The 26,170-nt window shown below is 38.3% G+C and overlaps 2 protein-coding genes across 2 annotated transcripts in view; both read right to left on the bottom strand.

Moving 5' to 3' along the window:
- The window catches only part of LOC136246795 (protein mesh-like), a 49,673-nt gene that overhangs the window by 21,899 nt on the left and 1,604 nt on the right, over positions 1–26,170 (bottom strand). Inside the window, exons 2-3 of the mRNA XM_066038353.1 lie at positions 7,927–8,217; positions 7,112–7,400 (exon numbers count right to left, since the gene is read on the bottom strand). Of these exons, the coding sequence (XP_065894425.1) occupies positions 7,112–7,400; positions 7,927–8,217 (580 nt within the window). The remainder of the gene's footprint in view (positions 1–7,111; positions 7,401–7,926; positions 8,218–26,170) is intronic.
- Positions 19,579–22,485, bottom strand: LOC136246800 (uncharacterized). The gene is made up of 2 exons (XM_066038359.1): positions 20,465–22,485; positions 19,579–20,410 (listed from the first exon to the last, which is right to left on the bottom strand). Exons 1-2 carry the CDS (start codon positions 20,705–20,707, stop codon positions 19,676–19,678), a joined length of 978 nt encoding a protein of 325 aa, XP_065894431.1. The 5' UTR covers positions 20,708–22,485; the 3' UTR covers positions 19,579–19,675.

Below are 26,170 nucleotides of genomic sequence, written 5' to 3'. Positions count from 1 at the left end.
GCAGCTGAACTCTCCACATGATGGTTTCTTTGTAGCTGAACTCTCTATAAAGGCAATTTCTTCTAGCTGATCTCTCTACAGGGAGATTTGTTTGTAGCTGAACTATCTACAAGGTAACTTCTTCTAGCTGATCTCTCTACAGGGTGATTTGTTCGTAGCCGAATTCTGTACAGGCGATGTGTTTGCAGCTGAGCTCTTTACAAAATGGTTTCTTTGTAGCTGAACTCTCTACAAAGTAACTTCTTCTAACTGATCTTTCTACAGCGTGATTTGTTTGTAGCTGAACTATCTACAAGGTAATTTCTTCTAGCTGATCTCTGTACAGGGTGATTTATTTGTAGCTGAATTCTGTACAGGTGATTTGTTTGCAGCTGAGCTCTTTACAAAATGGTTTCTTTGTAGCTGAACTCTCTAAAAGGTAACTTCTTCTAACTGATCTTTCTACAGGGTGATTTGTTTGTAGCTGAACTATCTACAAGGTAATATCTTCTAGCTGATCTCTCTACAGGGCGATTTGTTTGTAGCTGAATTCTGTACAGGTGATTTGTTTGCAGCTGAGCTCTTTACAGAATGGTTTCTTTGTAGCTGAACTCTCTACAAGGTAATTTCTTCTAGCTGATCTCTCTACAGGGAGATTTGTTTGTAGCTGAACTATCTGCAAGGTAATTTCTTCTAGCTGATCTCTCTACAGGGTGATTTGTTTGTAGCTGAATTCTGTACAGGTGATTTGTTTGCAGCTGAGCTCTTTACAGAATGGTTTCTTTGTAGCTGAACTCTCTACAAGGTAACTTTTCTAGCTGATGTCTTTTCAAGGTGGCTAGTTTGTAGCTGAACTCTCTACATGGTGGTTTCTTTGTAACTGAACTTTCTACAAGTTGACTTCTTCTAGCTGATCTTTCAATAGGGTGATTTGTTTGTAGCTTCACTCTCTACAAGGTAACTTCTTCTAGCTGATCTCTCTACAGGGAGATTTGTTTGTAACTGAACTCTCTACAGGTGATTTGTTTGAAGCTGAAATTTCTAAATGATGGTTTCTTTGTAGCTGAACTCTCTACAAGTTAACTTCTTCTAGCTGATCTCTCTACAGGGTGATTTGTTTGTAGATGAATTCTGTACAGGTGATTTGTTTGCAGCTGAGCTCTTTACAGAATGGTTTCTTTGTAGCTGAACTCTCTACAAGGTAACTTCTTCTAACTGATCTTTCTACAGGGCAATTTGTTCGTGGCAGAATTTTATACAGGGTGATTTCTTTGCAGCTGAACTCTCTACATGGTGGTTTCTTTGTAGCTGAACTCTCTACAAGGTAACTTCTTCTAACTGATCTCTCTACAGGGTGATTTGTTTGTAGCTGAACGATCTACAAGGTAACTTCTTCTAGCTGATCTCTCTACAGGGAGATTTGTTTGTAGCTGAACTCTCTACAGGTGATTTGTTTGAAGCTGAACTCTCTAAATGATGGTTTCTTTGTAGCTGAACTCTCTACAAGTTAACTTCTTCTAGCTGATCTCTCTACATGGTGATTTGTTTGTAGCTGAATTCTGTATAGGTGATTTGTTTGCAGCTGAGCTCTTTAAATAATGGTTTCTTTGTAGCTGAACTCTCTCAAGGTAACTTCTTCTAGCTGATGTCTTTACAGGGTCACTAGTTTGTAGCTGAATTCTCTACATGGTGGTTTCTTTGTAACTGAACTCTCTACAAGGTAACTTTTTCTAGCTCATCTTTCTACAGGGTGATTTATTTGTAGCTGAATTCTTTACAGGTGATTTGTTTGCAGCTGAGCTCTTTAAAGAATGGTTTCTTTGTAGCTGAACTCTCTACAAGGTACCTTCTTCTAGCTGATGTCTCTACAAGGTCACTAGTTTGTAGCTGAGCTCTCTACATGGTGTTTTTTTTTGTAACTGAACTCTCTACAAGGTGACCTCTTCTAGCTGATCTTTCTACAGTGTGATTTGTTTGAAACCGAACTCTCTACAAGGTAACTTCTTCTAGCTGATCTCTCTACAGGGAGATTTGTTTGTAGCTGAACTCTCTACATGATGGTTTCTTTGTAGCTGAACTCTCTACAAGGTAACTTCTTCTAGCTAATCTCTCTACAGGGAGATTTGTTTGTAGCTGAACTCTCTACATGATGGTTTCTTTGTAGCTGAACGCTTTGCAAGGTAACTTCTTCTATTGATCTCTCCACAGGGCGATTTGTCTGTAGCTCAACTCTCTACATGGTGGTTTCTTTGTAGCTGAACTCTACAAGGTGATTTTTTCTAGCTGAACTATCTCTTTTCATAGTTGCATGAACTCCCTACAAGGTAACTTCTTCTAGCTGATCTCTCTACAGGGTGACTTGTGTGTAGCTGATCTCTATACAGGTTTCTTATTTCTAGCTGATCTCTTGAATTCTCTTCAGGGTGACTGCTCTATTAGGATGACTGCTCTATTAGAGTATCTCGATCTCGCACTTGCTACACCAAGTTGGATTTCGTGTTATAACTCCGTGGCTTTAAGTCTGATTCTTCTACACCATTGATGAGCCTTTCTAAGATGATTACTCCATCTGTACAACGATTTTCAAAGCATTACCCTAGGCGGTTTATCTGGTAGGCGTGGCAAGCAGTCGTTTTTTTATTAGCTGATCTCGATTGCGTAATTGTTACACACTGTTGGTTTTTTCGTTGTATCTTCCTGGTTTTTAGCTCGATTTCTTTCAAACCACAAAAGGTTTGAGGTTCAATAGTTAACCTATTCACCCACCGATTTTCAGCTTCTTCCCATACGCGGTTTACCCTGTAGGCGTGACAACATATTGGTGTTATTTTTCGTGAATAATCGCTCATAACTCTTTGCCTGTTTATCGTATTCCAGCCAAAGTTGGTACCGAGATGCGCCTTTATATCCCCCTTCTGTGTGCCAAATTTCAAGGCAATCGGATAACGCGTTCGCGTTTTATAGCAGTTTTTGTAAGTGTGCGACAAGAAAAAGAAAAATAAGAAGAAAAAAAAAACGAAGAAACTGAGCCAATTTTTGAAGTCGCATATCTCGGGAACGCGCGAAGCGATTTTGCTCAAATTTGGAATGTGGAGTGCTGCAGTTGGAGGGAATGTCCACAGCAAAAATCGTCTTGTTTCATCAAGGAAGCACAGAGTTACGGAGGTGCGAAAATTGCGTTTTCTTTCTTCCTGTCAATATACTCACGGGTGTTACGCGCCGGCTTCTTGGGCCGCACGACACACTACCGTGTGTCTTGATTTGTACATTTACTGATAAATTCAGAAATATTTAAAGTATTTAACATCTGCTTCATCTTTTCTTCTTCCTGTGGTAAATAAAAAAGATAGGTTAAAAAAGCCCCAAAGCCGGCCATAGGCCAGTTTTGGGGTATACAAATACAAAAAGAAGTGAAATCTAATCCAAAACAGCCAAGCTGTAAAAAACGTGTGCGGCCCTCAAAAAGGCTATGGTGAAAAAAGATGTGAAATCCAAGGTGGCGGCCAAGAAATGGCTGTGATGGTAGGTTAATGGTAAAAATTTTAATAACGACAATTAAGGTGAATTTTGTGCCAAGACCAAGTGGCACCAAATTCACCTGAATTGTCGTTATTTAAAATTTTTACCATTAACCTACCATCACAGCCATTTCTTGGCTGCCACCTTGGATTTCACATCTTTTTTCACCATAGCCTTTTTGAGGGCCGCATCCTCTTTTTACAGCTTGGCTGCTTTGGATTAGATATCAACTACTGTACTTATACCGGTATTACAAAATTACACAAAATTCAACTATAATTACATACAACGCAAAGGCAAACAAAATAAAACTGGCAAAACAACAACAAAAAATTATTAAGAAATGAGGTAAAATTTAAATGATGGCAATGTGGCAGCCTCAGAAACACTTCCTGAAAAATTCTTCCATAAGACAGCCCCTCGATAAAAGAAATTCTTTTTACCATAGTTGGTAAACACTCTGGGGACAAAGAGTCGATTGATGTTACGCTAACATGACCTGTTATGTCCTTTGAAGATTGAAATATATTATGTAAATAAGGAGGAGAAATCATTTGTGGGTGGCTGCATTTAAATTATAGGCATGATAGGACAGAGATTTCACGTGCAAGGATATTGGCAAGTGGCAGGCAGCTGGCAAGGGGAAGGGGACACCTAGACCAACATGTGGGTGCAGTGTACATGAGGTGTGAAAATGTTGTCAATGCATCTAAGAAAATGGGGCAATATCATTGGTCTTGTCTGAGTACTAACTCAGATGTGTGCCACAACAATGACTGTACTATTAGTGTATTTGACTGCTCTATTAGAGTATCGATTATAAATTTTCTTATCTCTAGCTGATTAATAAATGGCTGTTGAGAGGATGCTCCTGTAGTCTCTGTCCTCTCTGAATGCATAATGTAGCTAAGTAACAGAAGCATAGCATGCTGGATAGCTGTACTTTTAGGGTTTTTTCCCAAATACATCATGCTGGATCTGTAATTGATTAAGAGGTTGATTATATGGAAAGGGTAAGTGTGGTTGATAATCCATGCTTTCATGGTCTCAGTCTGCATATAAAATTTATGAAATTGGGCTAGGCACCAGCCTATTATGCTTTTAATTTAGCCTATTATGCTATGCTGCAGTGCTCAAAATTTTTGCCTATTATGCTCATAATTATGCTCAAAATCTTTGTCACGGTTCCAATGTTTTGTTACTTTCTACGGATAGTAATAAACTTTGGCTTATGAACAACTGGTTAAATGTAAAGAGTGCTTGTTGTGCATTAAGAATTTGGCTGCATTGTAAACTATAATAACAGCCGTGTCAGATAATTACTTAATGCCATATAAGTGGCATCGAATGTTTTATTATTGTAAGTCAACCTCATTCTGTGGCATGCATTTTTGCTTACAGTATGACAGTTATTCTGCCTATTATGCTAGCATTATGCTTGATGCTTTCAGGTACCTATTATGCTCAAAATAATGCCAGCATAATAGGCTGGTGCCTAAATTGGGCAACAGCCATGGAATAGTTAAATGAAAATTAGAGATTTCTATATATAAATTCCTTCAGTGAGTTACTAATTAAAATACAAAATTGGATTGTTTACACTATCAATACTTGTCATTGCTCATTAATAATCTACAGTCATGTACTGTATCGGAAAAGCACTAAGAATTATCCAGAGGATTATTAACTTGTTGGAATTTGGCATTTCAAATTAACTTTATTTGTATACTTATCTTGAATAAAATTAAGCGCTTCAACTTTACCATACAAAAAACCTGCATTAAGAATTTTGTAAAGGTTTCTTCATTTTCTGCAGTACCATCTGTTCAAGTTAGTTTTATTAGAATACATATTTTGGATCACAGCCAAGGTGTTAGCGATGCAATAGCTAACATGGTTGTAATTTGCAGTACAGATGTAACAAAAATCAAGCATGCTATATTGCCAAATGACTAGCATCTTGGAATTAGCAAACTACTAATAATAAGACAATACCTATTGTAGGAGACATTTAGTGCTGTTACCCAGTTGAACACTTTCAGCCATTATTTGCATTAACATTATTGCTGCCATTTCTTGGCTGCCAGATCTTTGGAGGCAGTGATAATTATTGAACACAAAAGATTGATTATTACAAGTATAAAGATAAAACATTAGGAATTTTAAGTTCTAGGGATTAAATTTCCTTACTTTGGCCCCTTTTCTGTTACACCTGTCACCTGTTCAGCTATAAGTCACTAAGTCTAAGTCCTTGCAATTAGGTTAGGTAATCCTAAGGCTGCAGCACATGTTGCTGTCAGACCTTCAGTGCTGGTCACTGTACAGCGCTAATAACAATAACAATAATAAATACTCACTAGTTTGTCTGCAGGTGTAGGCAACCTCCCTTGTTTCCCTCAAACTTAAAATTCCTAATTTTTCATTGTACTTGTTTGTTTACTTTCTTTTGGTGAACCCACACACACTGCATCAAAAGAAAGAATAGCATTGGAGTTTATGTTTTCATCTGAACGCATGCTCCAGCTATATATCAATTACTGACTTGAAAATAGTGTCCATTACACTTTGCTTTCAGCGATATTCAGCCAATTACACATTACAAATGAAGAATAGTAGGAGAAGTGCCACTGAAATCAATCCCAGTCACCATAGAAAATACAGACAATTCTCATTTACAAATGTAGGGAAGCCATTACTCACTACCACAAATTGTTTTGTGATACTCAATATAAACATTACGTTGAGGACCACTTAAAGCTACAACATGTATAGAATTTCTAAAACCACCTAGAATTTCCATTAGCAGAATCTTATGTTTTATGCAATTTTTGACCATTCTATTATTGGAGTACACACCCACATACACATATCAGCCCAGCTAATGGCTGCTATCCCACAATTATTTGGTTTTTTGTACTAACCTTGTAGGTGATGTCTTTCAAACCACCAAAAGCATTGCTACGATGGTTAATGTATGTACACTAATTTCCAAATATCATATGTGGCTTAGACAATAATATCTCGGGAATGGCTAAAACAGTTTTACAATACCAAAAGGTCCAACTTGGAGAGAGGATTGTGGAGTTTTGCATTATGTTTTCTTTCTTCCTGTTATACCATGTGCATAGAAAAATTTGTTGAGTATAAAACTATGTGGATTTCATGGTATGCACTTAAAATTAATCAACAAAAACTATATGTAACAGCTTGAGCAAACCTGAGAGCTAGAGTCATCAACACACATTCCCTATAACCCTAATTTGCTCTACGTAATGCGTAATATTCCATTCTTTAGTACAAATAAAGTATGAGTACAACGAGGCACAATAGTTTCTGTACTTAGCTTCTTGGCATTGGCAAAAGTGAGGGGTACTGGCCCTGCCCTTCCACTTTTCAAAGCGAGGGGATGACTGTCCCTTCTGTTCCCCTCCCTTCCTATTTCTCCACCTCTGTAGTGCAGTCACTGGCTGCTAACTATTAATATAGGGAAATGGCATGCAACAGTATAGCAAAACCATCCCATCTGGAGTACATTAATTTCACAGACTTACAACACAGTCATTTCAAAAGAATGCTATCGCAAAATGAGACTATTTATATATACATAACATACCATTATCATCACATTTGGGAATTTCTATCACTGCACCATCAACTCGGTATACATACTGACCGTTAACAGTTGTATAATTATTAGGCTCTTCTATATTAACAATATTTTCAATCCTTGAATCAGGAAATGTATAGTTTCTTCCTATCTTCCCACCAAAATTGAATCCAACCTGAGCATGTACATTAGCAGTAGCATCTCCTTTAGTCCAGTTGATTCCATTGTCCAGATAGTTGAACACAGTAAATGAGTGCCTGCTATCAGTAACAAGGAGGGCTTGAAATGTGTTGGTCTGAAATGTAATTGTAAAACACTGACTAGCTAGTATACTTATCATGCAAACTAACTACCTTAATTTCTACATCACTCATTATATAATTTAAGGCATTATTACAAAAAGCCATTCTTTATATTACTATGTTCAATGTCGTTACAGTTACAAACAACTTATTTTTGGTACATACTTAACACTAACATTCATATTGGTGTCTTCAAGTGATGTTGTGCTTGATATTTAACTTCTTTGCAATATCAGTGTCACGCAATTGTACATGATACGGTGTGAACACCTGTTACAGGTTAGTCAAATCTAACAAGAAAACTAAAACATTAATGATAGATATGCTTTCTAATCAGACACTTTGAGGATATAATGTGCATTGTAAACAAGTAGGCTAAATATGTACAAAATATCATTGATGTAATGATGTTTAAAAGCACTGCAAGCAAGGAATAGCACTACTACTAGTGTTAATGTCCACCACGGCAGATTATAACGCATGTGTGAAAATTTCACAGGTTAGTATATATTCCATTACCTTATCAGTATGGGTGCTAAAATATCCAACATTGTACCATGTGGCAACTAGCATCCATTGTGGGTTAAACCTTGACAATCCTCTAGACACATGTGCAAAACTTTGTATTATATCATTTGCTCTCAGCAACAAGGTAGAGTTGATTGTTTCTTTAAAATACACATCTCCAATGCCTCTTATGTCAACATCTGCCCAATATGGGGAAATCAAAAACCTGTCTTTTATTGGAAATGGTTCTGGAGTAAAAGTAGGAACTGGAGCAGTAAATGAAATTACACCATTAGTGTTGATCTGTAATAACACAATTAAAGGCATTTAATTTAGCACATGGTCAGAAAACTATATGTAACCCAGTCTGAAACCAGTAACTTTTCAGATATCCACGTTGTAGCCCTATTTCTTAATAAATCTACTTGAAAGTATATTTTGTGCTATGCACTTGCTTTAAGCTGACAAAGTTTTAAGTTGCTACATATACCTTATTCACAAGCAAGTTATAAGTCATGCAAAGCTATAAGTCTGTTTATGCCACACCAGGTCAAACATATATTCTGTTTTTGATCATATCGTGAACAAATAAATGCTTCATGTAAAATGTTTTGCATGGTCTTACTCAGCTAACAAGTCACCATGTAGAGAATTCAGCTACAAGCAAGTCACTGGGTGACTTCAACATAGTCAAACTCTTTACATGGTGACATGTTACATTACATAATTCTCTTAATAGAGTGACTTACTATATAGCTGAATGCTTATAGTCTATAAGTACACAGAAAAATTTGGAATTTTCAACTAGAGTAGGGACCACAGCACATCGACAAAAAGTACTGAAACAAGTTGGAGTAGTGCATGATATTAAATCACAGTAACACAATAAGAAGTGTTATATCCCTACTGTCCATCTGTGTACTTGTATTTAGCACTATCATTATCCATCACCTTTACACTGTATATATTAAAATTATAAATTTAAAAATGAAGTAGGGATCTAAGCAATAAAAAGCAGTGAAACAAGTGATGAACAATGGTAGCTATTACAGCATAGCTCAGTGTGAAATCCCTACTTTGCACGGCATGGCATAACAATTATTTCGTTCAATGCCAAAGTAGGGATTTCCCACTGAGCTATCAAGGGCGGCCCCAGGAATTTTGGTGACTGGTTTTCAAACTTTTACTATACACAAATTTAAATCTAGGGGGATGTGGGGGCAAGATTTTCCAGAAAATTGTGCAATTTGAAATAAAATTTCAATGGTGTAGCCAGGATTTTTTGAAGGAAGATCAGCTCCAACAGAAGTATTGAGTTACCAGAAGCAGGGGTCTTGGGGCGCAGCCCCTAGCCGCTCAGAGACTTTCAATATTTTAATGAATCATAACTCCATATTTTGTGCAAAAAATAGCACATTAATTATAATGCATAGCTGCATAAGTTTCCCTGGGATGAAGCTTTAACAGACAGCATAACACATAGAGACACATACAGACATCTATAAGTGATGGTTATCTTACTGGTATAGGGACCATGAATCCACTGATACAATTGGGATGACTTACGATCAAAACATTATAACTACAAAATACAGTAGCTAGCTAGCTTACAGTTCTTAAGAGAAACACAAAATGTGGCTGTTCTATTAGAGTGGTTGACTGTTCTATTAGAGTATTTCGATCTAAACTTTTGTACTATTGCAAATCACTGTAAAATATAATTTTGATTACCTGAATACACTTGACCAGTTTCTGGAAACCTCAGAAACCCCCTAGATCCGCCCCTGGCTATGCTGTAATAGCTACCATTGTTCATCGTTTGTTTCACTGCTTTTTATTGCTTAGATCCCTACTTCATATTTAAATTTATAATTTTTAACATATACAGTATAAAGGTGATGGATAATGATAGTGCTAAATACAAGTATTATATCCACCTAGTAAATTGCTACAAGAAAGAACTTCATCAAGCTTTTAATGAACTCACTGGTACCATCTTATTTGTATTATGCTTTGCCTGTGTGGGGCCCCCTCTTGCTTCAATGCCATGTGACTAGAATACAGTGGTTACAAAATCGTGCTGTTCGTTTAATTTATTGTCTACACAAATACGACCATAGTATGGAATATTACAATTGTTTACATTGGTTAAAGTTTCCTTACCTTATCAACTTTAACTCTGTACTAGCTATGTTTCATCAGTACCACTCCACAAGGGGATTCCACTTCTCCCTCCAATTCAGTTTGGTAATATGACTAATTACAACGCCAGGACTGCTCCTTATTTTGCCAACATGATCAGGTGTAATTTAACATTTATGCAAAGATTTTTTTGATACAAAGCCACTCATTTGTGGAATTCCTTGCCATCTGATATTAAAGAACTTCATCCATTTAGAGATTTTCATGGCTGCGCAAAAAGCCATTTTTTGTCAACTATGTAATTCAGTGTTATTTGTGTACTTGTATGTGTGGGTGGTGTAATGTATGCTATTGTCTTGCTTTGTGTTTATCTTGTATATTCTTGTATGCTTAGTTAGTTGTTGTTTTTGTATCACTCCAACAAGGAGGAACGGCATTGTGCCGATTTTTGTGAGTATAAAATAATAAATCGATCAAATCAATCAAGTACACAGATGGCCACAGCAGGGATATAACACTTCTTATTGTTTTTTACTGTGATTTAATATCGTGCACTATTCCAGCTTGTTTTATCGATGTGCTATGGTCCCTACTCTAGTTGAAAATTCCAAAATTTTCTGTGTACTTGTTTATTAATTTTTTTTTGTACATTATTACGACTGGTGAACTGACGCCATACCCGGCCACATCTGAAATGGCTCTGTGCGCCCCAGCTATATCGTCTGAAAATTGAAGTATCCATTACGCTTTGTTGTCGGCTATGTTCAACCCGTTACACAGCAGTATGAATCAAAAACTGTTCGAAAAGCACCTCTGCAATTGAAGTAACCAGTATCAAAAATATGAACGATTTCCGTTATGAAGAGAAGCCATCACGTGCTACTACCAATTTTTTATTAATAAAAAAAACCAAATCGACACTTCTTGCGGTGTTTTTGTAGGTCTGTGATGCTGGCGGTCCATGCGGTGTTTTTGTAGGTTTGTGTAGGCTCTGTAGGTTTAGCTGCTTTTCGTCTTTTATAAATTAAATTAGGTTTAACTTCTAGCTAGAGATTGGGGAGGATGGCCTGGATGGGAGTGCCATTAGGGCCGGAATAAAAAAAAAAAGGAAAAAAAATTATTTAAAAAATAAAAAAATTCTTGCTGTCAGCAATGATGAATGGGACACAAAGGAGGACACTGGTAAGTCCATGAAGAATACATTGTACATACTGCGGTATGCTAAAAGGCACCTCTCGGGCCGAAGCGATGTGGAACAGTGAAAAAATCAAGCCCATATCCTTAGCCATCAGTATTGAGCTACGCTTGTCTGAAGGCATCAGTCAGTCAGTCAGTCAGAAGAAAATCCCGTTAAATTGTTTTCCTAGCAAGGAACTGTGCTGAGTGGTAGTCTCGTCCTCGCAGACCCGTTCTCCGGGGTGGCACTTATCGATTAGAGATTATCAGCGCCCCTTTCGGAGGGGGCGCTTATAATCTTCAATCGATAAGCACCACCCCGGAGAATGGGTCTGCGAGGATGAGACTAGCTGAGTGGTCGGTAGAAACATATAGGACTATTTGTTTATTCGCTGTTATTTTGTTTGTTGTTGTCTTGTATGTTTTGTTGTAATTTCCCTCCTAATTGCCACGCTTACGCCCACCTTATGGTCTTACCTGGAAATCAGAAATCAAGGTAGAAATCTGGAAATTTCGTACGCTCTTTCAGAAGTGTCGGACCCCTCGGTTGTGTTTGTCCGAGAACACACTACACTTTCAGTTACTCTATTATATGTATGCATTATTTTCATCATCATTGATGGTTCTCTCTCTGCCACCGGAGGGTTTGCTCATGAAGCTAGTGTTTTCTATAAACGTCTGGCTCATCATTTATCCACCAAGTGGGGAGATGAATATTCTATTGTTCTGGATTGGCCTTGTTGTTGCCTCTGCTTCTCACTGCTACGCTCTGCGATTCAGTGCATTTGCGGAGCACATTCATCCATTGGCGTCCTTAGTAGGACTCCACCGCCAATGGATCTTGTAAGAGTGGAGTCCCACTTAACTTAATAATGCTTGGGCCTTGTCTCCTTGTTGGCCCTTTATTCAGTTGACCAGCACATACTGGGGGTGGTTGGCAAGGACAGTCCATCAAGCCCGGGGAAAAAAAATTCTGTTAAATCAAAACACACGATAGTGTGTCGTCGTGCGGCCCAAGAAGCCGGCGCGCCACACCGTGAGTATATTGACAGGAAGAAAGAAAACGTCATTTTCACACATTTGTATCTCGGTGATACCTCATCCGATTGGAACCAAATTTGCTGCAGAGTTGCCCGCCAGCTAGGGGAGTCTCCATTCCAAATTTGAAGGAAATCATTCTGATGCTGTCTCCCTGTCTAAATAACATTAAAAAAAAAAAAAAAAAAAAAAAAAAAAGCCATTTCCGAGATACGAGTGGCCAAAGTTTCGTTTTTTTTCCTTCTTCTTCGTCTTTTCGCACACTTGCAAAAATTGCTATAAAACGCAAACGCGTACTCCGATCGCCTTGAAATTTGGCACACAGAAGGGGAGTACAAAGGCGAATCCTAGCATCAAATTTGGTGCAAATCCGGTGAATGATTCAGGAGATATGACCGATTATTCGCATAAAACAAGATCGATTTGTTGTCACGCCTACAGGGTAAACCGCTTCATGGAATGAGTTGAAAATTGCTATGTAGATGGAGTAACCATCGTAGGAGTACCTTTTGGTGGTTTGAAAGGAATCGAGATAAAGACCATGGAGATATGACACAAAACCCAACCTGTGTCACAATTACGCGATCAATTTTTAGGAATAAAAAAGTATTAGTTTTCACGCCTACTAGGCAAACCGCTTAGAGCAATGATCTGAAAATCGGTGTATAGCTGGAATAAACTTCATAGAAAGTCCTTGCAGTAGTATAGAAGAATTGGATTACAAAGCACTGAGTTATGATTCGAAAGCCAACTCCGTGTAGCAAATGCGAGATCGAGGTACTCTAATAGAACAGTCACCCTAATAGAGCATTCAGCTAATTATTTACTCTATTATAGAATTCTATTACCATATTCTGTAAGGAGTTCAGCTGCAAACAGTTAATCTTATAGACAGTTCAGCAAGAAGCAAGTGACCCTATAGAGAGTTCAGCTACAAATATATCGCTGTAGTGATTCATAACATTGCAAGTCACACTGAAGAGAGTTCAGCTATAAACAAGTCATGCACCCTGTAGAGAGTTCGGCTACACTCTCTAGAGAATTCAGCTACAAACAAGTCACTGTGGAGAGAGGTCAGCTACAAAGAAACTATCCTGTAAGGAGTTCATCTATACAAACAAGTTACCCTATAGAGATCACCTGCAAACAAGTAACCCTGAAGAGAGTTCAGCTACAGACAAGTCACTTTATAGTTTATACAGTGTTCAGCTACAAGTAAGTCACTCTGTAGAGAATTCAGCTACAAATAAGTCACTTTGTAGAGAATTCAGCTACCAAGTCACTCTGTAAAGAATTTTGCTACAAACAAGTCACCGTGTAGAGAGTTCAGCAACCAAAATACTACTCTGTAAAGAGTTCAGCTATACAAACAAGTTAATCTGTAGAGAGATCAGCTAGAAACAAGAGAGAGTTCAGCTAGAAGAAGTCACCCTGTAGAGAACTCAGCTGCAAAGAAACCCTGTAGAGAGATCAACTACAAACAAATCACCCTGCAGAGCATTCAGCTATAAACAAATCACCCTGTAGAAAGTTCAGGTACAAACAAATCATCCTATATACAGTTCAGCTACAAAAAAAATCACTCTGTAGAGAGTTCAGCTACAAAGAAGTTATGCTACAGTGAGAAACAAGAGGTTTCAGCTACAAACAAATTAACCTGTAGAGAGTTCAACTATGAACAGATCATCCTGTAGATAGTTCAGCTAGATACAAGTCACCCTATAGAGAGATCAGCTAGAGGAAGTCACCTTGTAGAGAGATCGGCTAGAAAAAGTTGCCTTGTAGAAAGTTCAGTAACAAAGAAACCATCCTGTAGAGAGTTCAGCTACAAACGAATCACCCTGTAGAGAGTTCAGCTGCAAACAACTCACCCTGTAGAGAGTTCAGCTACAAACAAATCAACCTGTAGAGAGATCAGCTCAAGGAAGTCACCTTGTAGAGGGATCAGCTAGAAACAAGTCACCTTGTAGAGAGTTCAGGTACAAAGAAACCACCATGTAGACAGTTCAGCTGCAAACGTATCGCCTGTAGAGAGTTCATACAGCTAGAAACAAATCACCCTGTAGAGGGATCAGCTAGAAGAGGTCACCTTGTAGAGAGTTCAGCTACAAAGGAACCATCATGTAGAGAGTTCAGCTGCAAACAAATCACCTTGTAGAGAGTTCAGCTACAAAGAAACCATCATGTAGAGAGATTAGCTGCAAACAAATCACCTATAAAGAGTTCAGCTAGAAACAAATAACCCTGTAGAGAGATCAGCTAGAAGAAGTCACCTTGTAGAGAGTTCAGCTACAATGAAACCACCATGTAGAGAGTTTAGCTGCAAACAAATAACCTGTAGAGAGTTCAGCTAGAAACAAATCACCCTGTAGAGAGATCAGCTAGAAGAGGTCACCTTGTAGAGAATTCAGCTACAAAGAAACCATCATGAAAGAGTTCAACTGCAAACAAATCACCCTGTAGAGAGTTCAGCTACAAAAAGATCACCCTGTAGAGAGATCAGCTAAAAGAGGTCACCTTGTAGAGAGTTCAGCTACAAAGAAACCATCATATAAAGAGTTCAGGTACAAAGAAACCACCATGTAGAGAGATTAGCTGCAAACAAATCACCTATAAAGAGTTCATCTAGAAACAAATCACCCTGTAGAGAGATCAGCTAGAAGAAGTCACCTTGTAGAGAGTTCAGCTACAACGAAACCAGCATGTAGAGAGTTTAGCTGCAAACAAATAACCTGTAGAGAGTTCAGCTAGAAACAAATCACCCTGTAGAGAGATCAGCTAGAAGAGGTCACCTTGTAGAGAGTTCAGCTACAAAGAAACCATCCTGTAGAGAGTTCAGATGCAAACAAATCACCCTGTAGAGAGTTCAGCTACAAAAAGATCACCCTGTAGAGAGATCAGCTAAAAGAGGTCACCTTGTAGAGAGTTCAGCTACAAAGAAACCATCATGTAGAGAGTTCAGCTGCAAACAAATCACCCTGTAGAGCGTTCAGCTACAAAAAGATCACCCTGTAGAGAGATCAGCTAGAAGAGGTTACCTTGTAGAGAATCCAGCTACAAAGAAACCATCATGTAGAGAGTTCAGCTGCAAACAAATCACCTTGTAGAGAGTTCAGCTACAAAGAAACCATCATGTAGAGAGTTCAGCTACAAAGAAACCACCATGTAGAGAGATTAGCTGCAAACAAATCACCTATAGAGAGTTCAGCTAGAAACAAATCACCCTGTAGAGAGATCAGCTAGAAGAAGTAGCCTTGTAGAGAGTTCAGCTACAACGAAACCATCATGTAGAGAGTTCAGCTGCAAACAAATCACCCTGTAGAGTGTTCAGCTACAAAAAGATCACCCTGTAGAGAGTTCAGCTAGAAGAAGTCACCTTGTAGAGAGTTCAGCTACAAAGAAACCATCATGTAGACTCTGAGAGTTAAGCTGCAAACAAATCACTCTGTAGAGAGTTCAGCTAGAAGAAGTCACCTTGTAGAGAGTTCAGCTACAAAGAAACCATCGTGTAGAGAGTTCAGCTACAAAGAAACCACCATGTAGAGAGTTTAGCTGCAAACAAATCACCTGTAGAGAGTTCATCTAGAAACAAATCACCCTGTAGAGAGATCAGCTAGAAGAGGTCACCTTATAGATAGTTCAGCTACATTTCAAGTCACCCAGTAGAGAGATCAGCTGCAAAATAATATCCTGTGGGGAATAATGGGCATGTAATAAATATATGTATATAATTTGTATAATTACTAATAAAATCAAAAATAATTGAAGTATTAAAAATCTTCTTTAAGTTCTTTTCTTCTTCCTGTGGTAAAGAAAAAACACATGGGTTAAAAAACCCTCCAAAGCCAGCCATTGGCCGGCTTTGCAGTTCTTGGCCGCCACCTTGGATTTCACATCTTTTTTCACCATGGCCTTTTTGGGGGCCACACCTTTTTTTACAGCTTGGCTGTTTTTGATTAGATAATTATTATACAACCAACACTACTGGAGATTTTGTCCATGAAAATCCAATGAAAAATAATGTTCACCCTGTGAAAAGTGAAGTTTTCATTGGGTGGAACCAATGAAATTTTAGTTTCATAGCATTTTCATCGGAAAATTTAATGAAAATCCAATGAAAAATTACCACTGAAAACTCTGTGAAACTGATTTTCATGGAAGTTTCAGTGGTAATTTTTCATTGGTTTTTCATTAAATTTCCCTATGAAAATGCTATGAAAATAAAATTTCATTGGTGCCACCCAATGAAAACTTCACTTTTGACAGGGTGAACATTTTTTTTTCATTATGATTTTCATGGACAAAATCTCCAGTAGTGCAAGTACTAAGAATAATATGAAATGCCGTTAAAATTATGTCATTAATATAATGAATGAATAAATAAATAATGTTTGAGAAAACTACAAGGCCTAGGGCTTCGCACTCAACGAGAATAGAATCCATGTTGTATAAACAGAAAATCATATAATGAGTGAATGTTTCCGTGGAGGTGATAGAAACGTACGACAATTCTACTTAATGCCGATCAAAACAGCACGTGATATACCCACTACCAATCAAGCAGATTCAAATGGCGAGCGAACTACTGTTCAATTGTGTTTGAAAGTGTTGCCAGCTGGCACACTAAGTCTCAAGTCGCCATGCCAGCTGCCAGTGGATGCGCTCCGTGTATCGATGGCTGCAGGACACCTGAATAGGTTTGACATGCCAGCTGCACAAGGACAGGTATGTTTGTTTGTATTGTAATGTACATATGTCTTGTATTTTATATTTTTTCTGGCTTGCTAGGCTCTGGTTGGTTTGGTTGTCTGTTTGTAGTAATGTATTGTAAAGAGCGTGGTATGTTTTAAATGTTTTCTTGTATTCTTGTACATTTTGCCTTTACCTAGCTTACTAGGCTCTGGCTGGCTTGGCTGTCTTCCTTTATCTAGTTCACCTGGCTTGCATATTCCTACAGTATTATGCATCTCCTGTAGGTTGTTTATGCATATAGTGTGTACCCATTACTGTGCCATTGTCACACCATTGATGAATCGTATTTAGCTACCGGTGACCTCTAGTTGATGTTGATACTGTGTTGCATAGTGGCTGCATAGCTGAGTAACTTTTATCTTCGGTGATGTTGCTAATAATGTATTGCTGCATGCAATACTGTAATAATGTATAGCTCTCTCTCCTTTATGTTTTGTACACATCACTAGGGGGTTGTCGTGTTAGTGTATGTACTTGGTTGTATGTGACACGGTCCTAGTTATATAACCAAGTACTAAGAGAAATGCGGTTAAAATTATGTTATTGATAATGAATGAATAAATCTATCTATATCTATCTATATATATAAAGCTGAAAATGTCTGTCTGTCTGTCTGTCTGTCTGACGGTCACGCTGCTTACTCACCAGACTTGGCGCGAATCGACATAGTCTGTGCTGATAATGAAGCGCTCATCATCCGCCTACTCTAAGATTGTTATCACGAGTTCACGCGTGCTTCCGTTCGGTCTCTACAGCGCGTAGAAGGCCAAGGTGTAGAGAAAACTTGAGCAACATTCCTTTGAAAACCACAGCACATACTGTTCAGGTGGTAGAACGCCTGACTAGCGTGCAAGAGGTCGTGGGTTCAAATCCACGTGTTGACAGATTTTTTTCTTTCTACTTAGTACCTTTTTGTGAACACCTTTTAAAACACGGCTTTTAGCTCATCATATCTTGGCATGCAAAGCACGTATCGAGGCGGGACTTCAGCGAAATTAAACGCCCATCATCTGGCAACTCGAGTGTTGTTGTAGCAAATCAATACGTGCTTTTGTTCGCTCTTTATAGGGCGATGAAGGCACTGGTGTAGGGAAGGATCACTGAAAAGTTGAGTTACATTCCTGTCAAAACCACTGATAAACAACTGTGGCTATTTGTGCACCTCCCTTAACCCCAAGTTATTATAACCAGCCAGGGTTCAATCCCCGCCTAGGTCATAACTTTTTTTTTCACTTTTGGGACCTTTTTGATGCACCTTTTTGCTCTATCTGTTCCATGCAAGTCTTCATCTACAAACTCTTATGATCAATTTTTCAGCACTGGCACTGAATTACCTCACATAATAGGGACTCTTATAGCACTTTTGGGACAGGGCAGACTAATTGCCAACATATTTGTCCATCTGTGTGTTGGTCCAGTGTGTTGTATTAGAGTACGTAAAAGCTTCTTTCACCAGTATCCAGAATATCTACATCTTTGTTTTAAGCACATAGGTGTGCACTGACATGAAAAACTGTTTGTTCAGACTTACCTCAATACTGCTGTAGTAATAGGCAGCTTGCATGATTGAACAAATACTACTGTGCATCTGAAAAATGATAATACTGGAACCATGCAGATCCATAGTTTACACCGAGGAACTGCATCTGACCTGGCACAACTGTTTCACTATCCTGCTTACATGCTTTCACTCTAAAGATTCATACATTACCTTATTGGTCAATTACACTGCAGGTGTTTCAAAACTGGGTTTTTGTATAGCAAGAGGTATATGTGTCACTGCAACATCAGAACTGAAAGTGCATAGGACAAGTTCTGAACTTTTGCTTGCCATGCAGTAACTATAACTGCAAATTGTGTTGACTTTAAATTATGCTCAAGTTCATTTCTCTTTGTGACAGTCGGTAAGGTAAACATCAAAATGTAGAAACTGAAACCGTACCGTGTGTACACAACCTGTATGTAATGTAGGGTATACTGTATACAATTGCCTTAGCTCACATGCAGTTTAACTAATTAGCTAGCCTTGCATGCATGCTTCACTATAAATTATTATGTACTGCATAAGAATCATGTACTTTAAAGCACTATCGACATACATGCTACACAGCAAATATAGGACACTAATATTTATGCTTGGTTCCCAATATATTAATTATTGTTGCATTAGTTCTCATGTAAAGCAGCAAAGGTTTCGTTTGTTCTATACAGCACGTTGAAGTCACTGGTAGGGAAGATGCACTGAATAATTAAACTACATTCCTGTCAAAACCACAAACAATAAACTTTAGTGTTTTGCATCATTAATGACATAAGAAAACCTCATGCTCTTTAAAAAATGTGACATCACCACGTACCCTACATAGCTACATTAGCAGTGCTGGTGTTTAATGCTTAGTCCCTCTTTGTGGCATTAAAATGTTTAATGTGGAGATGGTCCTGCACATAGGGCAGGTACCAATGCTACAAACAAATGTGGTTATCCAACTCAGCTGCAGGCCTCAGTGACAGCATGCTATTCGATGTCATGAAATAGTACATTTAACCTCAAACTTATTGAATTATTAATAGTGATTTTTAAAGCACATCATTAGTACAGCGTTAACAAGTCAATAAAGTATTTAATCACATATGCAGTTGCATGCTACAAAAGCTACACTCTGGTGACTGATTGGATCACTCCATGCTGGTGAGTTGCACTGAAAGGTGTAGCTTTTAAAAGTGCAAGTGGACTGGAAACTTCTTCTCCAGCTATTTCCTGTAAGCTTCTTCCAAATGCTTTTAGGGTAACAACACTGCTGGAACTTTCAGATCTAATCATCATTTGTGCAGTCGCTTCTGTTTTGCATTCATCCGTGCATTGCAGCATACCACATCTGCTACAAGTATCAAATTCTCCTTCAATTCCATGTGGCAGTTTGCTGCGGCAGTTCAGACCAGCTTTGTACACTTCAAATAATTGTACACCAAGTACTTTTGCTTCATCAATGGTATGCACCTTCTCTTGCTCTCTTATATTTACTGCAATGTCATCTATTTCATCTATTTTGCTCTTAGACACAGACAACTGCGTCTCACCACGGAATTCCTTGACAATGACCTTTTCAAATTTGTAGCATTTGGATGAAGACAGCATATTTACATCATCTCCCCACAAGACAATTCTAGCTGTACCAGATCTATCTGCAATCGTAACACTCTGTAGCTTTATTCCATTTGCTGTTTCAACAACATTATCTACTTCAATCACCTTGCCTTCACAAGTAACCTTTGTGTATTCTGGAATATCAGATAGATCGCTTAATGCAGTGTTACAATCATCATCAATTTTCTGTACATCATACTTTCGAGGAGATTTCTCTATTGTAGTTTTCTTGCTCACTAACACCTATAACATGCAAAAAATTTAACTAAACTGTATTAAATCCTACTAAACATTTACCTCATATTCATTGCCATGGCGAGCTTTCTTGACTTCACAATTTCCCAAGACAACCGCTTTTCCAGTTTCTTCAAATAACCGTTTTCGGACTGAGCTGTCAAACCCATACAATCTTATTTTCTTTTGCTCATCGCTTATCTCGCCATCAAAATATGATGCACTCTTGCCTCTCTTCATAGATGAAATATCTCCCAACACGCCACCGATACCACTAACATCCATTTCTTCCGTGTTCAGATTCATTTCAAGTTACAAAACTCAAGTGAGTGAAAAGTATTTATTTGCAGCTTATTTATACTATCCAACTAGCTATGCTGGAGACCTATTGAAATTTACTGGAATAATCCTCTTTGTAAACATGTTTTGGAGATACGCAGCTCACACTATTTAATTAATCTGCTTGGACAAAAGGGGTACACATGCTATGAATATTTTCACTGTTCTCCATTGTGCAAGTGTTTATTTGTCTGGGTTCTCCAAAAATAGTTTATGCATAGTACAAATATATACTATCCAACTAGCTATGCTGGAGACCTATTGGAATTTACTGGAATAATCCTCTTTGTAAACATGTTTTGGAGATACACAGATCACACTATTTAATTTATCTGCTTCAACAAAAGGGGTACACGTGCTATGGATATTTAAGTACTCTCCATTGTGCAAGTGTTTATTTGTCTGGGTTCTCCAAAAATAGTTTATGCATAGTACAAATATCATTCCCAGCAACTTTATTTTGCACTACCGATGCACAATTTTATGATTGATGCTCCAAAATGTTGCAATACATTATGACTGAATATATAGCTGCATTGTGTTTAGTTCTACATTATAATAGATGGTGATTTGCTCCGTAAATTTCAATGACCCAGAAAGGCAATCATAATATGCTGTCTTTGTAATTATTTTATACTATTACATTAATTTTTTTATTATAATACCTGCACGTAGGGCAGGTAACAATGCTAGTAATAAATAAATGTTTGAGAAAACTACGAGGCCTAGAGACATGAACTAAGCGGGGATAGATTCGCCTGTGAATGAAGGCACAACCGTATAATAAGTACGCCTGTTCGTGCTGACGACTTTACCGTACGTGTAATTCTATATAACGCCCAGCACCACACCCTTGTTTAATTACAGATTGCTCGAAGCCATGGAGAGGCCAGGTGCCACTTTACTGGTAAACAACAACATGACAAGTATGTTTAAATGTTTGTGATTGTGTATTTTGTGTGCAGGATATGCGCTCCAGGTGTCATGCAGTGAACAACCAGCTGATGACCAGTTGGGATACCAGCTGATGCACTGCTCATAAACAACCAGCTGGAACAACAAGGTAATGAGTAATGTAATACTTGTACCGGTGGTAGTTGTATTATACATCTTCATCCTTCATCTGGCTTGCTAGAAGCTGGAATTATTTTCCACTGGACTTATCTACTACTCTACTGTGAGTCTGTATAATAGCTAAACAAGAAGCCGATGCAGTATATACAACAATGTGTAACTATCTCCTGTATGTTGTGCATGGCTGTATGCATAATATTATAGACTGTGATCACTGTGCCAATGCCACACCGCTGATATACTGGCACATCACCTGTGACCTCTGGTTTCAACAGAGTCTGTTGTGCCATAATTGGCTTGATTGGGATCAATTGTTAATTGTGCCTTCACCATGTCCCTTGTTCTGCATAGCCTCACTTCACTGCTGAGTCATCTTCAGAGACACATCACACCTACAATATATAGCTACTTTCAATATAGCTTGGTTTTTGTGTACGTTGTGTTTTAGTATTGTAGTTTTCTGATGCCAGTTAAACTCCCTTGCCTGTGTACGTATGCATATGTATCATTTCCACCGGTACACGCACACTGCTCTGAGTGCTGTCTATGGCACTGTTTATACTTGCCCAATGGGTAGGTTGCAATGTTGGTGTATGTACTTGGTTGTATGTGACACGGTCCTAGAATAATAATAATAAAAGGTCCTAGTTATACAACCAAGTACCAAGAATAATACGAAACGTGGTTAAAATTACGTCATTAATAATGAATGAAATAAATAAATAATAAATGTTTGAGAAAACTACAAGGCCTAAGGCTTCGCACTCACCGGGAATAGAATCCATGTTGTATGATGAGATAATCGTATAATGGGTGAATGTTTCCGTGGATGTGATAGAAACGTACGACAATTCTATTTAATGCCGATCAAAACAGCACGTGATATACCCACTACTAATCGAGCAGATTCAAATGGCTATTTAGACAAGCGAACTACTGTTCAATTGTGCTTGAAAGTGTTGCCAGTTGGCACACTAAGTCTCAAGTCGCCATGCCAGCTGCCAGTGGATGTGCTCCGTGTATCTATGGCTGCAGGACACCTGATGAATAGAGGATATGCGCTATTACTAATTTGAACGAAAAATGATCAATATAACAAGATTTGCGGCGTGCCCAAGAATTTTTGACGGTGAACGACTATCGTGAATCCCATACAAAAGTACAGGTAGCAAATGCGGCTCGGACTCTAACTTGCCACATAAACTACGGATGGGGCTTCTCCTGCCAGTTACTCTGTTATACACATAAAGGAATCTATCGCTCTGGAGAAACTCACATAACTGGTCTAGTTTTGGTGATTTGCACTTTCTATGCATACCTACAATACATTCGTTCACCGTCGTGACGTAAGAAAACATCACGTTTTCATTAGAATGTTTTCGGTCATAAAGTTAGCACATATCCTCTATAGGTTTGACTGTGACATGCCAGCTGCACAAGGACAGGTATGTTTGTTTGTATTGTAATGTACATATGTCTTGTATTTTACTATATTTTTTCTGGCTTGCTAGGCTATGGTTGGTTTGGTTGTCTGTTTGTACTAATGTTTTGTAAGAGCGTGGTATGTTTTAAATGTTTTCTTGTATTATTGTACATTTTGCCTTTACCTAGCTTACTAGGCTCTGGCTGGCTTGGCTGTCTTCCTTTATCTGGTTCACCTGGCTTGTATACTCCTACAGTATTGTGCATCTCCTGTAGGTTTTGTATGCATATACTGTGTACACATCACTGTGCCATTACCATACCAATGATGTACTAGCACTTTAGCTACTGGTGGCCTTTAGTTATGATGCCACTATTGTGTTGTATCTGTCACTACTGTGACATATTGAGTTGATTTGGGGATCGTGCCTTCACCACCTAATAGCCTCACCAGGGGGCTATCACGTTGGTGTATGTACTTGGTTGTATGTGACGCGGTCCTAGAATAATTATACAACCAAGTACTAAGAATAATAGAAATGCGGTAAAATTACGTCATTAATAATGAATGAACAAATAAATAAATGTTTGAGAAAATTACGAGGCCTAGAGACATGAACTAAGCGGGGATAGATTCGCCTGTGAATGAAGGCACAACCGTATAATAGTTACGCCTGTTTGTGCTGATGACTTTACCATACGTGTAATTCTATATAACGCCCGGCACCACGCCCTTGTTTAATTACAGATTGCTCGAAGGAGAAGATTAGTAAACGTCCGCGGAGAGGCCAGGCACCACTTTACTGGTAAACAACAACATTACAAGTATGTTTAAATTTTTGTAACTGTATTTTGTGTGCAGGATATGCGCTCCAGGTATCATGCAGTGAGCAACCAGCTGATGACCAGTTGGGATACTAGCTGATACGTTCATAAACAACCAGCTGGAACAACAAGGTAATGAGTAATGTAATACTTGTACCAGTAGTTGTATTATACATCTTCATCCGGCTTGCGAGCGGCTGGAATTATTGTCCACTCGGCTTAACTACTACTCTACTGTGAGTCTGTAATAGCTAAACAAGAAGCCGATGCAGTGCTGCATATACAACAATGTGTAATTATCTCCTGTATGTTGTGCATGGCTGTGTGCATAATATTATAGACTGTAATCACTGTGCCAATGCCACACCGCTGATATACTGGTACATCACCAGTGGCCTCTAGTTACAACAGAGTCTGTTGTGCCATATTGGCTTGATTGGGATCAATTGCTAATTGTGCCTTCACCATATCCCTTATTCTGCATAGCCTCACTTCACTGCTGAGTCATCTTCAGAGACACGTCACACCTACAATATATAGTTACTTTCAATATATCTAACTTAACTTGGTTTTTGTGTAGGTTGTATTTTAGTATTGTAGTTTTCTGATGCCAGTTAAACTCCCTTGCCTGTGTACGTATGCATATGTATCATTTCCACCGGTACATGCACACTACTCTGAGTGCTGCCTATGGCACTGTTTATACTTGCCCAATGGGTAGGTTGCAACATTGGTGTATGTACTTGGTTGTATGTGACGCGGTCCTAGTAATAATAATAATAATAAAACCCATAGCAACTTGTCAAAAGCGTTTCGGGTCGATCTGAAAGCTTGCCAGTTTGGGCTTAGTCAATACTGCCTCATTATCGTCAGGGAAAATTGAGGCTGTATTTATTTTGTGGGCCACGCCTACTCCTTTGTAGTCCCTACTATACACTACTATCGTAGTGTATGATAGCTTTCTCTATTGTACACTTGCTACACTTAGTTGGCTTTTATAGTATAACTCTGACCTGATTCCTAGTTCATAATATATATTGAAGGTCTGACAGCACATGAAGGTCTGCACATGAAGGTCTGACAGCACATGTTGCTGTCAGACCTTCAGTGCTGGTCACTGTAAAGCTCTAATAACAATAACAATATTATGCACTCTTATTGAAAGGCCTTTCTAAACAATTAGTCTACCTGTATACTTTTTTCAGCTAATTCCATTTGTCTGTTAGGCATGGAAAACTAATGCTTTTCATTATTAACTATGCATGTTTGTCATACATCGTTGACATTTTTGATATTATTCCATGATTGTTATTGTGATTTCTTTTAAACCACAAAAGTTTGCACTACGATGGTTACTCCATGTACAGACCAATTTTCAAGTTACTCCTTCAAGCAGTTTACCCTGTGGTTGTGACAAAAATTGCTTTTGCATTTTCAAATATTAAAAAAAAAATCTTTGTCTTTGTTTGATGTGTACGAAAATTTGACCGTAAATATGCTACATTTAGACTCTCCAAATGTAGAGACTACACATGCACAAGTTATAGCGTTTTTTCTAAGTGTTGCAAAAAGAACATGAAAAATACATAGAACTGTAAAAGTGCATATCTGAGTGATTGCTATAGACAGATTCAGCTCTAATTTGAAACAGGAATTTCCCTATCCTTGGGGAGTTTCCACAACGAAAATGGTTAATTTCTGTTCAGGCATATTTGGATGTACATGTGTGAAAATGGGTTCCTATAATATATACACTTGTCTGTCATGTGCCCAAACTGGCTGTACTTGGCTACATAATACAATATTGATTGTGTGGCTTGATGTGCTACGTAGTTGAATTTTTATTTGCTGACAATACAGTGGTACTGTATCTGAGGTTTGCACTTTGTCACAAAAAATGGCCAGAAATCAACCTCACAACACCTTCATGGTGCCTTGGTAGTACAGTGGAACCTCGATTATCCGAACACCGATTAACCGAACTCTCGATTATCCGAACAACAAATCGACTGCTCAATTAGGGTATTTTGTCAAAAAGTGTATGCTTTATTAGAGTAGTTGAGCAAAGCTCAGTATATAAATGTATGGATATTCGATCTTACGTACTTT

Source organism: Dysidea avara, chromosome 2 (assembly GCF_963678975.1).
Source record: "Dysidea avara chromosome 2, odDysAvar1.4, whole genome shotgun sequence".
Classification (NCBI taxonomy): domain Eukaryota; kingdom Metazoa; phylum Porifera; class Demospongiae; order Dictyoceratida; family Dysideidae; genus Dysidea; species Dysidea avara.
Note: the sequence above shows the minus strand (reverse complement) of the source record. Positions and strands in the feature narration are given on the sequence as shown.

Excerpts from the sequence above, each read along its gene's own strand:
- LOC136246800 (XM_066038359.1), bottom strand. The coding sequence starts at position 20,707 with ATGAATCTGAACACGGAAGAAATGGATGTTAGTGGTATCGGTGGCGTG. Across the intron at positions 20,411-20,464 it reads GCCATGGCAATGAATATGAG|GTGTTAGTGAGCAAGAAAAC; the intron begins GTAAATGTTTAG and ends TGCATGTTATAG.